Source organism: Fundulus heteroclitus, chromosome 22, assembly GCF_011125445.2.
Source record: "Fundulus heteroclitus isolate FHET01 chromosome 22, MU-UCD_Fhet_4.1, whole genome shotgun sequence".
NCBI classification, from domain to species: Eukaryota; Metazoa; Chordata; class Actinopteri; order Cyprinodontiformes; family Fundulidae; genus Fundulus; species Fundulus heteroclitus.
Genome location: NC_046382.1, coordinates 19633291 through 19649391, shown reverse-complemented (window position 1 = coordinate 19649391; position 16101 = coordinate 19633291). Strand labels below are relative to the sequence as shown.

At 42.0% G+C, this 16101-nt stretch overlaps 1 protein-coding gene across 3 annotated transcripts in view; it reads right to left on the bottom strand.

Annotated features, from left to right (window-relative positions):
* Nucleotides 1-1222: 1222 nt before the first annotated feature.
* eys (eyes shut homolog) overlaps nucleotides 1223-16101 on the bottom strand; it is a 268769-nt gene continuing 253890 nt past the window's right edge. For all 3 annotated transcript variants that reach the window (XM_036126396.1, XM_036126397.1, XM_036126398.1), the window contains 7 exons: nucleotides 10799-10981; nucleotides 9087-9253; nucleotides 8429-8573; nucleotides 5189-5363; nucleotides 4882-5054; nucleotides 3394-3555; nucleotides 1223-2629 (listed from right to left, as the gene is read on the bottom strand). In XM_036126396.1, coding sequence (XP_035982289.1) covers nucleotides 1437-2629; nucleotides 3394-3555; nucleotides 4882-5054; nucleotides 5189-5363; nucleotides 8429-8573; nucleotides 9087-9253; nucleotides 10799-10981 — 2198 coding nt within the window. In that variant the 3' untranslated portion in view covers nucleotides 1223-1436. The remainder of the gene's footprint in view (nucleotides 2630-3393; nucleotides 3556-4881; nucleotides 5055-5188; nucleotides 5364-8428; nucleotides 8574-9086; nucleotides 9254-10798; nucleotides 10982-16101) is intronic.

Below are 16101 nucleotides of genomic sequence, written 5' to 3'. Positions count from 1 at the left end.
AAGTGAGGATCTGTGCAGCTGTCCAAAACGGACAGACTGGTATGAGTTTGTGAGTCATGTTTTTAGACTGTGGGAGGAAGCCGGAGTACCCGGAGAGAACCCACACATGCACAGGGAGAACATGCAAACTCCACAAAGAAAGACCCAGGGTTGGATTTCAACCCAAGACCTTCTTGCTACAAGGCAACAGCGCTACCCACTGCGCAGCCCCAGCTGTATTTGTGTTTCTTGTAATTTAGGGAAAATGCTGATTCAGCAAGCTGATCAGCATTTGACTGAAGAAGGGCAACACGTGAGGGAGGGGCAGTGCTGCGTTACACTTGTATTCTTTAAACTTAGAGGCATCATACGACAGACTACTCGCTTTAAAACTACTTTTTAAAGCCTTTTTATACTTATATGATGGTAACCGGTCCATACGTACGTATTAACTTTAATCTCTCAAATAGTGATTTACACAGGGAATACACACTGCTCTGCCCAGAGAGTACTTTTGGGTCGCTAGTAAAATGAAACTGGCCAGTCATGTTGCAACAATTTAATTCATTTAGGAATCTAGATGCAGAAAATACAACTTGCTGAAGTTCAAACCAAGCCTCATACTGTAGAGGAGCAAGGGTTGAAGTGACTTGAACTATGAAGTGGATTATTTGCTGTATGGTGCTGATCTAATATATATATATATTTACACACCACCATTTAACAGGGGTTTGGAAAGAAGAAATTAAATTTGTGTCAATCGTATGGATGAAAATACCCCGTTCATGACAGAGGACAATAAACTGGTTAGAAACTATGGAAAGGCAACAAAAGCTCAAATAAAGCCCAAGTACGCAATACCATCTCAAAATGCACGTTTTGTCCCTTGAGCTAGGTTGGCTACAACAGCAGACCACACTGGGCATCACTCCTGTCAGGACAGAAAACCGAGGGGATTGGAACAGTCTTCCTGAAACAGGATAAAACAGACGAGGTTGATAATCTGGTCTGACGAGTCTCAATTTTAGCTGCAGCACACAGTAAGATCAGTTTGCCATAAATAAATAGAAAGTGTTGCTCCAGCCAGTCTCTGTCAATATTCAGACTGGTGGTGAAATGGTGAGGGGATATTTCCTCGGCACATGTGCCATGGGGTATTTATGCCTAGCAAGGTTTATGTAATAAAGTAGCCAGTAAGTGTATGTGCTGCTAATCTGCGCAAAGATACTAAAACCTCTACAAGAACAGAAGAAAGCTGGTTTATTTCACACTTTTTTTTTTGTCATTTGAATGCAGCTCAGTCAAATCACTACGCTACAAAACCATAAAATATTCAACAAATATTGCTAACTCAAAATACAAGCTAAAACTATTAAACTCCTTACAAGCATTTAAGTGGCTTGTTGTCATGAGGTGGCTTTTCTTTGAGCTTCTGTAGAGGTCAGAAGCCACAGTTTTCATTCGGTGCCTTCAAAAACATTAAAACCTTCACTGCTTTCAAGAAAGAGAACCGGGTTTCCATCTCCAAACAAAAACACATTTCGGATACTTCCTTCAAGCCCGTTTGAAAATACCCCAGCGGTGACCACAGATACGTTTCTGTACATTTCAAACCCACCGAAGTATGCCACGCCCCCAGAGTTCAAGGCCACGTATCGCTCAAATGGGTCCAAATCTTCAAACAGGATTTCCTTGCCGTCGAGGAACACTTGAAGAACAGTCCGGTTCAGATTTAAAGACACGTCGTGCCATTTCCTGCAGCAGAGAGTGACATTTTTGAAAGTCACCGGAAGGGCAAGTCTTTCTCCAAGATTGACCGCGATCTTCAGATTGCCTTCGTCAAGCCCAACGGCAAGGTAGTCGTCGTCTTCGTGCTCGGCCATCCCCAACCACGCAATCAGGCCGTCACCGGAGCTGGCGTAGACGCTGAAAGAGACCTGTGTGTATTTCAAGCTCCTTGTGTTGAATCTTTGATCTCTGTACTTAATGTGAGAGTTTCCAACAAACCTGAATGTGTCCGAGGACACTTTAGCGTCACAGTATGTCCCTCCCCACCCCAGGGGGCATATGCAGCTGTAGGAGGGGACGGTAGACGGGGCACATATCGAGCCATGTCTGCAGCTGTTGTTGACACAGCTTACAGACTGGTTACACACGGATCCAGTCCACGATGACGGGCATATGCATACGAATGAGTCAGCCCCAGTGGGCCTGCACCGACCTCCGTTACGACACACTTTGTACCCGCAGGCCGTCCCATCCCAGTCCCCGATGTTTGTTCCACCGACAGCTCCCGTCTCCGTTAGCTCAAGTTCTCGACCGTTGATCTTAAGCTCTCTCAAGCCGCCGGTGAAGCTCATCGGCTCCCGTTTGGTTGCTTCTGGGGAAACGAAGCTCAAAGTGGACACGCCTCCGACAAAGACGTCGGTGGCGACGTCGAGTGTGGTCATCCCGTCTGTCCTGTTCTCCCCAACCTCCTCGCCGTCCAGACTAAGGAAGCCCTGGCGACCGGTTCGGCCAGCCTTCACCACATGCCACGTCCGGCCCCGCAGGTCCGCTGCTCGCACTGACCGGAGAACGCGCGTGCCGTCACCTAGGTCGTATCTCAGCTGGACAAACCCAGACGTCAAGGAGAGGCAGAAGAAATCTCCTGGAAGAAAAAAAAAAAAAAAGAAGAACAACACATTTATATAGTAAGTTATCATTTGGGGAAAAAAAGTGGAGTAAAACATAGATTCAAAATAACTTATAGTTTGAATTGCTTGAGCAACAATTTTCAAGCAATTGTAGATATTAGAACTGAATACTTTTAAAAAGCGGGATAATCTCTTGTCTGGGCATTTTAACTATTGTTTTTTATTATTTTAAATCAGTTATGGAAGAAGCACAATGATTCATAGCACCCGAGGGAGACCACCACGAAATGGCTAAAAGAAACTGAAAAGGTTGCACCAAAACCTTAGTTTTATTTTATTTTTCCAAGTGAGGACTTACATTTGATCTAGAAGCCGTAGAAAGACCCTAAAGAGGCCGTTCACACTCAAAAACCCACTAATGCGACTGAATTAAGTGGATTCAGTAAAGAAGAGGACCAACATTTCTCCACTCTAATGTAAAGCATTCATTGCCAGTTATCGCAAATTTCTGACTGCAGTTGTTGTCGGCACGAGTGGCACTTACTGGGTTTAGAGGGCATTTTTGATTTTTCACCTAGGTCCAAAGTGGTTTGCAGAGCTTTTTTTCCCCCTCAAAAAAATCTAATTATCATTTGAAAAGCACAACTTATATTTACCCAGGTTTTTGTAGTCAGATAAAAGATATGCTGGGACAAATGGAAGCAATACTTACCCTGTCACATGTCATTTTAATATGAGCAAAAGAAGCTGGTCTTAAAATGGGATTAAATATCATCACCTGCTCTGGCGCCAAGATGCTGTGCAGCGTAGACGAGGATGCCATCAGGTGACACCGGCTGGAACTGCAGCTCCACAACAGTCCTGTGCCTGAGACTCATAGGAGGGAAGGACATCCATGAAGACAGGTTGGTACTGAAGAACGGGTCAGTGATGGTCACAGCTGAATGCAAAAGACAGGGGAGTTAAATAGTTAAATCCATAAAAATAAACAGATCATATTTTGTTTTCAAATACATAAAATAACAACAAATGGGGAACGTTACTCATGTACTTTTAAAAATATATATATATATATATGTCACATTACATTTACCAACTTCAATGTATTTTTCTGAAAATGTATCATAGACCAGCATAAAATATTGCATAATAATGAATTGGAAAGACAAGGAAACATGATTCTACAGTTTGCTTTTTTTTATTTACAATATTTATTTTTTTGTAAAGAAAAATCTGAAATTCTGTCCGGCATTATTATTCACCCCCCTTTAGTCAACACTCTGTAGAACCCTCTTTCAACCACTTAGTTATTTGGGGCAATTGACTAGAACGTGTTGGATTTATCCCTTATAGAACTGTTGGCAAACTGCAAATTGGAATTCTCATGACTTTCTTTTAATAATAGTTTTCTTCTTGCCACTTTCTCATGAAGGCCATTTGTGGAGTGTACTGCTGACAAGAGTCTCCAACATAAACCGTGGAATCCCAGCAGCGCCTCCAGAGTCTCTGATCAATGCTAACGTTGCAAAGCCTATCAGCTAAGACGGAAAGCCATGACTTTTTACCTGACTGGTCAAGAGGGAGACTCCCTTTACTTATTTACTTAGACTCCCTTTACTTCTGAAGGCAATTGGTTGCATTGGATTCTATTTAGGAGTATCAGAGTAAAGGGGTCTGAATCCCACACCGCTTTATTTCTAAAGCACCTTAAAAACAACATAACAGCTAACCAAAGTGATGCACAAAAATATGTATATATAGCAGAAAAAAACAGGATTAAACAATGAAAATAAATTAATCCTAGGAATGTAATTTTAAATAATACAGACACATGCAAAGAGTAAAAGATTAAGGCACAGTTGCCAATCCATTCAGACTTAAAAACCAAGGAGATAAAGTGTGTTTTGGAGCGAAAACTGCAAAAGCTTTGTCTCCTCTGGATTTATAAAAGGACTTTGGGACGGACAACAGCGTCTGACCCGCAAAGGCATGTGAAGGTGAAGCAGGTCAGACAAAAATGAAGGAGTCAGACCATTCAGAGACTTAAACCCAAATAAAAGAATTGTAACACATGCCTGACACATTTTTACAATTAAGCGCCGGTTTTGTTGGTTTTTCCCCTTCAGATACAAATAAAATATTCTGCTGTTTCTGGTTTCATTGTACCAAAAACTGCAGAATAAATAAAGGTGTTATAAATTCTTTTGCAAGAGACTTAATGGGAAAAAAAAAAAAATCAGGATTGATTCTGGTTCTGTGTTGCAACCTGTCTTGCAGTGGACTCCTGCAGTCCCCAAGGGGCACTGGCAGGTATATCCATCCGGCAGAGGGATGCAGGTGGAGCCGTGGCCACAGAGAGGAGGGGGGCTGTGTTCAGGATCGCACACAGACACGGTTTCAGCACAGAGGGCTCCTTTCCATCCAGGCCGGCACTGGCAACTGTGCACAGGAACAGAGTCAAGCGGTGTAACACTTAGAACCACTCTCATTCTCTTTACATATACGCTGTTGCAGCTAACTGGAGTCTAGACGACACGTTATCACCACACGAGTCCCGAACTTGTCTGACTCACTAGACGGATGAACCAGAGTCCACACACGTCCCTCCATTCCGGCAGCGAACATGAACACAGGGGCTGATTCCACATTGACCCACGCTGCGCCCGAAGGCCGGATGCCCCGCAGGTTGCCCCAACGCTTGGAACTTCCCGTCTCTCCTGGTCCGAAACTGAACGTCGAAAATGCACCCTTTGAGGGGAAGCGGACGCAGATGTCAGAGTGGCCGATTTCATTTTCCATAAAGCTGAATCGTACAAGAACACGCGTTAAGGTCCAAAGTGTGCATGCTAGAACCACAGACAGATGGGAACAGGTTTCAATTCTTGTAAGAAGTGCAGACAGACCCTTTTTTTATTTGGATGGGGGTCGCTAAACAGGAAACAACAAACATAATGGATGTAGAAAAAAAATATTGTCAACAGCATCATTAACACGCAGATCTGGTTTTTACAGAACTGCTGAATAACTTTTTTTTTAGGATTTTTTTTTTAGCATGCTTGTAATTTTTCTGTCAAACGCTTAAATCCAACCACTTGAACAGCAGGTCAACGCTGAAATTTGATGCTCCCTCTAAAGAGACCCCCTCCATCTGTCATCAAGCTTCTCCGTTGCCCCGTTTGCTTTCTGCTATCACAATTCAATTTTAGCAAGAAAATATTTGCTTTGGCCTGCACCTCTAGCCCGAGGGGGCCTTCTATAAATATAAAAAGGGCCGAACTCGACCCTCACAGTCATCTGCCCATGCAGTCGCTCGTCTCTCAGCTGCGTTAGTCATTGGCATAAACAGGATGCAGGGGAAATGTCATGCTCATTCATGAATATTCATGGCATGATGCCGTCTCCTTGGCAGATTCAAGTGGTTGTTGTGATGCAAACGCACGACCTCAAAAGGCAAAAAGGAAAATTCACAAAGAAGATTAGAAAAGATGGTGCGCCTTGATTTAGCTGTGATAAGTTCCTCCTCTTTTGCTTAGAACCTAACTTTAAATGAGCTTGTTATTTGTATTACTAATCTAGTCTGTAACTTGATTCCATTCTGTCCTACTCTATACATCCGTTCATTCAGGATGAACCAAGAAAACTCAGGGAGTTTGGTCCAGCACTGACACAGCATGGAAATCATTTTAATTGCGTTAAAAATACCTTAGATTCAAACCATACAATTTCAGAAACTTCATTTGAATCCACTGGATTTATGTGATAGACCAACGTAAATTAGAACATAATGAAGTGGAAGGTGAAGGATACACATTTTTTAGGTAGAAAAGTGAGAAACATTTGGGCACGTATGTTGCTTGCATTTGTATTCAGCCCCCTTTAATTTGAGACCTCCAAATAAAATCATGGTTAAATACTGAGACAATTTCCTAGGCTTTTAAAACCTCAAGGAGCTCACTGGTGAATCCATCCTTTGAAACTCTACGGCACAATGAGAAACCATGAACCGGACAGGACAGGCATTCATCTGAGAAGCTCCCAAGAAGCCAGTGGTAACTCTGGAGGAGCTGCAGAGATCCACAGATCAGGTTGGAGAATCTCTTGACACTCCACAAATCTGGCCTTTACAGAAAAGCAAAGGTAAAACTTTCTTAAAAAAACAACAAAAAGAAAACAAGCTAGTGGCAAACATGTGGGAGAAGGCGCTCTGGTCAGATTAGACTGGTGTACTTGCAACATGGTGGTGGCACTATCATGCTGTGGGGGTGGAGAGAGAGGCTGGTTAGAGTTGATGTGTGAAGATAAAGAAACAACAGGGCGACACACCTGTTAGATGCTGGAGAGGTTTGAGACTGAGCCGAGGTTTAACCACCCTAAACATACAAGCCAGAGCTATAATGGGCTGGTTTAGTTTAAAGCATGTTCCTTTAAAAAAAAAAAAAAAAATGTTCAGTAAAAGTCCAGACCTAAATCCTATTGAGAATCTGCAGCAAGAGTTGGCCACAGAACCTCTACATCTGATCTGGCTGAGCTCTAGCTATTCCAAAATAAAGAAAGGGCAAACATGTTCCATTTCTAGATGTGCAAAGGTGGTCGAGACGTCTTCCAAAGGACTTTGTGCTGCAAATGCACTGAAAAGTGACTCTAAAACTCATGGGGGATAAACACAAATACATGCCACTTATTTATATTCTTTTTTTTTTGGGAAACCCTTTTGACACTTTATCATTTTCCTCCCACTTCATGATTATGCACAACTTTGTGACGGTCCGTTACGCAAAAATCTTAATAAAACACGAAGGGCGAATACTTTTGTCGTTGTATTTTAAAGCGGCAATGAAAAGCGGAGGGCAAACCTCTCTGTTCCCGCTAATTTGATCGACAGCTCAAACGAAGCGACTTTTCATCCGCCTGCTGGCTGCAGCCACACAGCCGGCTCGTTCACTTTTTCCAGCAGGGGAGTGTGGATCTGTTGATAACTGGGAGTGAAGTGCATTATCAGTGTGTTCACTGCCAGCCATCATGATTAGGGCTCGAGGAAGGTCACACAGATCTGATTAGGCGCTCATGAGTTCTCATTACATCCTGAGTAGAAAGGTTACGGTTCCACCTGTGTGGCCCCCGCTCAGGTAGCGCTCTCCAGCAGGCGATAGTGACACAGTTAACGCGGCGCGAAAAGGAGCAACGTTTGCGTTGGGCGGATTTGTTTTTTTTGAAGCCTTATCTGGAGAACGTTAAAATGGATTCCACACGATAAAAGAATCCGACACGCAACGCACTCCAGTCCCTCGTAGATAAAAAAAAAAAAAAGCTTTTGTCCCACTCGAATTGATCAGCCGTTGCTTTTCATAACGATAAGCTCCACTGCTACGGCGCAGAGATTGCAGAATATGGTTATGGTGCTATTCGCGGCTGTTGTCATCATTACAGTCGCGGCAATTTTGGCCGCGCGGCGCCGCACATTAGCGGGCCAAACGACTGTCCTCCAAAATCGGTTCTCACACGGGGCCGCCGGGGAGAAGAGCGTAAATGGCGCCCGGTGTTGACAAAAGATTATTTGGATACTGCCCTTGTTCAAGTGACTTATCAGCAGTGGAATGAATTTACACACAACACACTGTACGGGGGGGGTGTGAAGCAATTACAGAGTGCAGATACAATCAACCTCAAAGCTCTGTTCTGGCCTGTAATTCCCTTTTCATTACAGACCTTCCCTCTGCTCGCACAAAGACACAGATCCTGGGAGAAAGTCCAAGCCCCGGTGCTCCCGCTGCAGATAGCGCTTTTGGGCCGTAATAAAGCCATTGAAGTCTTACCTTGAAAGCCTTGACGGAATCTGGAGCCAAGTGGCAGCAGTTCAGGGGTGAACTCATTATATCCACCTACAAAGAGCTGGTTGAAAACATTGAGGCCCACCAGAGGTCCAGGAGAATATCCTGCTCTGTTCCGCTGCCCATCAACCTGAGGAAGACGTGGAGCAAAACATCAATATTCAAGCCGGGGTCTGTAGGCGTCAGGAGTGGGAGGACAATTTCACAATCTGCTGAAGTTGACGAAATGTGCGATCTCAGGGTTTATCGCTGAGTTATTCAGTCTGAGTCCACTTAATAGTCGCCCTCCTAGGATTTTTTTTTTTGCCTCTAAACAGGCTTTTATATCACACTGCGTCGCCAGGGATCTAAAACCTTGTTTCAAACAGAAAAACCGCTGCATGCAGATGTTCATACTAAAGTTGAAGGATGCAAAAACATTTTTTTTCCACCTGGCTATAAAGATTGAAGGAAGGAATTGAATGCTTTGCAAGAAAACACAGCGGCATAGCTGATAAATCAACAGCATATTTCAGTCGTGTTTCAAGTTTAAGAAAAAGCAAAAGGTGGATGAAAAGAGAAATCATAGTTTGTATTTTAAGCTGAATGTTTTACAGACGGTATTATATAGTTAGCAAAACAAAAAAATAACGTATTAAATTACCTTCAGCCAACCTATTCTCTTGGACCTTCCAAAGGTAACAGTGTGGATGCCGATGGAGTCGTTGAGTCGGTCACTGACTATGGTTGCTATTCCCGATCCGAGGTTAAATCTGTGGACAACTCTCCCACGTCGTAGTCCTAAAACGAGGAAGTCATCGCCGTCATTGCCTGAAAATGTTTGGAAATAGAGGCCATTAGTACTAATCAAAAATATAAAACAAAATTATTGCACTAAACATCCTAAAAAAAAAAAAAAAAAAAAAAAAAAAACTTAGATGGAAAGGTCAAAACATAAAGAACCATCCATATTATCACTAAAGGTAAAAAATATATAGAAATCCTTAAAAACTATATAATTTCATGTCATATCACACAGACAAAAACTGCAGCAGTTTAGCTTTTCACCACTCATAGTAGTGGCAAGCTGAACTAGAATCCTTGTTTGTCACAAATCCAGCGGTTTTAAACAGAGTTCATTACCCAGGCTGTGGATATGGAACATTTTTGGCACACTAGAAACTTTCCAGTAGCCATTTTCTGAGTCGTGCAGATCAACACACGTCTGTCTTACTGGAGTGAAATGTGCTCTTGTCTTTCTGATTTTGTAGAGTGGCTAAAAAACACCCTTGAGTCCTGTCATAGTTATACCTCAGGTAATCCCAAAACATACAGATTACCAATAAGAGAATACAAGTTACTTGATCCTCTGATAAAAAAAGTATTATTAAAAAAATGCCTGCATTACATCTAGTTTTTAGAACTTGTTGGGGTTCGTGTTGATGTGATTAAACAAATCATTCTTTAACATGTTTTTCCATCCCCAACAAAATAATAACTTACCCACATTAAGGGTTAGATTTTTCAAAGATATTCAGTGTGAATACCTTTACGGGTGCCATTGGCTCCCTGCAGTTGCTTTTGTCATTTCTGCATGTGTTACTTGAGCGCACATTTAATAATTAGTGTTACTACATTCCTTGAAGATGCTGACAGGAGATGCCACTTCATTAGAGCAGTTTCCAGTGAAATGTTCACATTTAATCTGCCCTCGTGTTGTGCCTTTGTTCCATGCGTACTCTCCTCACAAGTGTTTCATTATCTGCATTCCTCTTGTATTATTTTGCCTCCACCTTGATGAATAGATCTCTCATGAGAAAACAAGCGCAGGACGGTCTATGAGATGTGACTTATTTTTTTTTCTTTTATTCCCTTTCTTTTATTCCAGATGAAATATGCTGCTGACAATGGCGCAGCAGTTACCAGCAACCGAATCTGACCCCACTGTGGAGAAATACTAATTTGACGTGAAAGCTGCCAACAGCATCTCGCATCAAAGCCCGTCGGACGTTATTAACTTTAAAACTTTCACGGCGATTGGTTCACATGTTCGTTTTAATGCGAGCGGCGCCGGCTTGCGCCGCACGAGTCAGAAACAATGAAACGGCAGCTTGAAATCGCATAATGATCGGAGAGATCATCATCACTGTTTCTGAATCTGTCAGGAATGAAAGCCCTTAGGGAAGCCCCTTTTGATTGGAGCAACCCAGAGGAGAGTGAAAAATCCCATATTTAGTTCATTAACATGCACGCAGATGTCCTAAAGGACTAACAGTTTTTACAACCCCCTCCCCCCCCAAAAAAAATAGGCTGCAGGGGACTAAGGAGGCCTCGTTCTTCTAGCTTCATCTCTGTGGGTGCCAGGGTTCAGCTCACCTTGTCCCTTTTGTCCAGCAAACAGGATCAGGTTGTCTCTGACAGCAGATGAATTATTTGCGAGCGTGAACCTCAACTTGAACTCATAGAAGAAGCTGAGGCTGGGGACGGAGGTGTAGGCCACAAAGGAGGTGTAGCCAAACTCATCGGTTCCACTGAATCTGGCACGAGTTACATTGATGGCTGAAAAGAAGAGAGAGAGAGAGAGAGAGAGAGAGAAAGAGAGAAAACAAGAACAAATGTCACCAGCAGCTGTGAGGTCTTCTCTGCTCGAGAAGTGATCCAGCAAGAGATCTGATTCAACAGCTGCTTCGCTGTTGGCCAAAAGATGGCACTATTGCCCCATTTTACAGACCCCCGACTTAAAGAAACATGAATTTTCTTTTCTGATGCTATTAGATGATGACCTGTTTTCAAACACTACCACCTCCTCGCTCCTATTCTATTTTCATCAGTGGCTCTTTCGGAGGGATTCTGGCATACAGGCTTTACTTTATATGCGATGTTCACCAGGGTAGCAGAGTAATCCAGATGATATTCAATTACAATCTTCAGTTTACACATTCAGACCGCATGGTTGATTCAATAATGTTACCCACTACATTTCATCTGAGCACACCCATCTTCTTGATTTAACACTTGGGACTCAGAGTAAATTTGCCCACGCTCAATCAAAAATTACATGCTGCCATGTTTTAGGTCCCCCCCCACCGTCAGTTTTCTTTACAGCAGTGAGGATCCAGACAAAAAGAAAAGAAAAAAATGCTCGTCTTCTCTGCGTTGAAGCTCCTTGCGTGTTCTTCTGCAGCCTCGGGCAATGGCTAAGAGTGCTTCAGAGCACCCCTCTGCGACTGCCCTCGGCTCAGTTTGGCTGCTAAATTATTAATAAAGCTGCAAAAGCTCCGGTTATTGTCTGCTAGAGCAGTTTGCCTCACTGAATTGTCATTGCCTTTCTTTATCTGCTAACTGGACCCTGTTTCATTAGATCATATAGATGCTGATGGAAATCTCTGCCATTAAGATTTTAGTTTTTTCCCCACTCATGAGCTCAGACTAATAACACAACAGCAACACCCTAAAGTCAGATAAACAAACAGGTTTTTTTTTTTTTTACTCTTTCAATTTTACAGCCTAATAAGAATTTCTAATACAATCAAATTCATTTTTGAAGTTACCAGAGAGCCTTGGATGGGTTACTTTTTTATGATGTAAAATGATTGACATGCAACAAATTGCTAATGTAAATAAAATTGAACATTTCCTTTAAACATTTAGTATCCATTTCGTGGCACACTGTTTAAAACTTTGCAGTAAATTATATTGCAGGAGCTTCATTTTCACAATTTTAAATCCTATGATTAAATCCTCTATCTTCAAAGGATTTATAGAACAAAATATATTTCTGATTCCTGCTGAGCAAAAGCAGAACCGCAGCATGACGCTGCCACCACCATGCTTCATGTGATCGATTGTATTTTCAGAGTGGTAGATTTTCTCTACAATTTTGCATGTAAGCAAATCCATGGGGACTCGTGATGTCCTGATGAATTTGTAGCTGTGCCGTACCCTCCACATTTTCAGAAGATAGGCTTGACCTGTCCGCTGTGCTCCTTGGTCTTCATGATGCTGTTTGTTCAATAATGTTCTCTAACCAACCACTGAGGACCTTCACGGAACAGCTGGATTTATGCTGACATTAATGGAGCTAATGGTTTATTAATTAGGGGCCTTCTGAAGGCAATATTGTTGGATTTTCTCTGGCAACCTTGGAGTAAAGGAGGTGGACTACTAATTTCTATTCGTAAACATTTTTTAAAATCATGTTTCATTTTACTTCCACAATATAGAGTCTAACCCATGTAATCCCTATAGAATATATTGTCCTGTTACAACCACACATTTCAAAGCATGAGAGAGTTCGAGGTGTGTGACCTATGACTCCATGTTTTGCATGTGTCAGAGGGGATTCAGGATGCACCACGAGATGCCCCATAAGATGTGCTGTTTGGACAGCAGAAGTAAAATGCATCCATCTGTAGATTGTAATGCTACATCCAGTCAGACCGTATTAAATACTATTTCCATTTTGCCCTGCATTTGTGTAATATGGTGCAAACCGGCGGAAGCTGCAGAAGTAAAACAGAGTGACATGCACCACAAGATTGGGAAATGAGTTTTGACATAAAACTGCTTACACACAATGTGCATCTTTTTTCTTTTCAGACACAAAAAAAGCTCAGCTTTTACTCGTGACTTCTAGAAAGAAAAAAGAAAAAAAACAAAAAAACAATTTTTTATAATAAAAGGTTAAAAACACAACAAATCAATACTAATCTGAAGTGCTGATGCTTCCAGAACCTTAGCCAAACTGCAGTGTTTGTTAATTGACTGGATAAAATAAACAAGTTTAGCCACCCCTGGGCAGAATGCATAATCTGTTGATCTAAAAAGGTACAAGAGGTGAACCACATCAACCCCCCCGCAGCAAATTTACAATAACATATTAGAATTGTTCAATGCGGAGAGACAGCAGTTGTATTTAATGTTGCAGACATGATTCAGAAGTTGACAAGACCCGAATTGACCTGAACTCCTTCAAGGGTAGATGTAATAAATCAGAATTATCAGCATACACTAACTCCAGAGGTGATAAATCTTTTTCATGGTAGCACCACACAAACATCCTCTCCACGAAGTAAGTGATGGAGAATCTGAAAGTGGCTATCAAATGGCTACACATAATGTTAAACAAATATATTAAAGTCCTCTGGGAGCAAATGATCGAGACATTGAAATGTCATTAAAAAACAGTTAAAGTAAAATGAAAATCTAGAAAACACCTGCAAAAGCAAAACTACTTTCAGACAAGTTTACTCATCCACCAGTACAAAGATGAGGCTAACTCTCCTTATGTTCACGGTGATCTACTCTAGCGGATGTTGTGGGTCGTTATTGCACAACCAGGGTTTGTGTTGAATTTGTTCTTACCTGGGATTTAATTATGAAATCTGTGTTATGCAGAACCGAAATACTAGAAAATAAGAGCTGCAAACAGAGGGAGATAAACCGAGCTCATGAAGTTTTAACAAACAGAACGACACGTCAAAAAGAACACCTCTCCTTCAATGCGAAGCATAACATTTAAGAAAACACACACATATAAGTCCCTGTACCATAAAGACCGCCCAGTTTGCCAGCTGCTCCAGTAATATAACATGGTTGATAGTGTTGAACGCTGCACTGAGGTCCAGTAATACCAGCACTGTGGTTCTTACACACATTGGCAAGTGTAGTTTCAGTACTGTGGTGAACACAGAGACCTGACTAGAAGATGTTAAAGCGGCTGGTTTTTGTTTGTAAGGTATGTTAAGTTGCAGTAGGGAGTTTTTCGAAAACCGTAGACTTAGCCAGAAAAGTTGAACAACCCCCCCTCCTCTGTGCTGAGCCCTCCCTCCACTGCTTGTTTTCTGAGCAGGTGCCACTCCAGAAATAAGAAGTTTTCCTGTAAAGCAGGTTGTTTCTCCGCCATTTCTCCACACAACTGCAGCCCACCAGCAATCTTGAGCTTGAATGATGGTAGCGCTGTGCGGGTGTCTCTGCACTGTGAGCAGCAAGTACACAAGAGTGATTGACACTGCTGTCAACCAATCAGAGCCAGGTGGAATGTCTGGCTCTGATTGGTTGTTTTTGACCCGGAGCGGTAGATTTCTGCAAATGGCATCCGGACCACTGGGAGGAGCCGGAGGAGCTTTTTCATGTCTCATATTTTACTGTCTGGACCAGTGGTCTCTGACATGATAAGTTAAGTGGGGCACAAAAACTCAATACCTATTAGCAACAACACATTTTTCTGTGATGCATACACCCCGACTTTGATCAATCTTAAATTAAACTGATAAATTAGCGCAAACCAACACACTAGAAATGCCATTTTATATAAGCTATGTAGTTACATTTTTATACATAAAATTACAAATACAGGCTCACTAATAATGTTAATTTATTGAACAGAAAAGATAAATCTTTCAATGAGCTATCAAGCACAACCCTTACTAGCTTATCGCACACTATCCACGTAAGGTAACGTATGCATTTCCAGCATTCGGGCAGAATTAGATATATAGACACACATTTTTATAACAGAATTTTATCGGTAAGGGAATCTGTCTTTTTTAGAATATTACTCTATAAGGAACGATCCTGTCCCACTGATTATTGTGAACATAGAGCTGCACCGCAAGATCTGGTGGGACCTGGCCCCACTGGCCCCAAATGCAGAGACACCACAGGTCAGGACATAGTTACACTTTTTTAAAAAATCAGTAAAAAATAAATGTATGCAAACGACAGTTGTAACTGCTGAGATGCAGCTTTCTCCATAACCTTACAGATGAACGGCAGATTTGACATGGGCTCTTAACTTTGTAATTCCAACTTGACCAGATTGTTCTTATCAAACAGTGGTTTGTTAACTGCTGTCTTTAAGGTCTGGGGGAAAACACCCGACCACAAGGATTAGTTTATTATTTGAATCAAATCAGATGCTATGACTGGCAAAACTTTCTTCAAGAAAGCTGTGTATCGAGACAGCAGGAGGAGGAGCCTGATTGATGTATAATTTTGTAATGATTTGGTAGAATTGTGTAATTTATTCACTGTTATTCATGTAGACTCCCCTTCTCATATTCTGCATTTTCTCACTAACAAAGTTAGCAAATACTTTGCAGGGCCTAGTGAGGTGGAGCTTAGTTGGTACAGAAACATACCTGTCGACCGTGGCAAACACAATAATTGTTTTTGTTGATGATTCCAGAGAAAAAAGGATTCCTTAGCATTCTTCAGTTGTAGGTTATATCTGTGAAGTCTCTTTTTTTTATAGATGTCACAGTGAACCTGGAGTCCTGTCAATCGCCACCTCGTGTGTTTTTTTTTAAACTCCTCTTTTCCTATCAGTCGAGCATTTATCCACAGACTTCTTCTAACCAGAGACAACCATCATCTCAATGGAAGCAACAGAATCAATGATGTCTGACATTTTAGAAGGGATATTTATCCTCTGTCCGATTTACTGGACAGAGTGGAAGTGGAAGGGTAAACTTTGTTATAGGTAGACCAATATGAAGTAGTGCTTAAGCATCCCCACAGATCCATGCTGCCACCACAGTGTTTCATAGTGAGGACGGTGTCTTCAGAGCGGTGTTCGTTTTCCACCACGCAGATTTGCATGGACGCCCAAAGTTTCCGTCTTCTTTCTACCCAGATCAACTACTTTCTTCTTTGTTGGCTGCATGCCTGGCCTACAT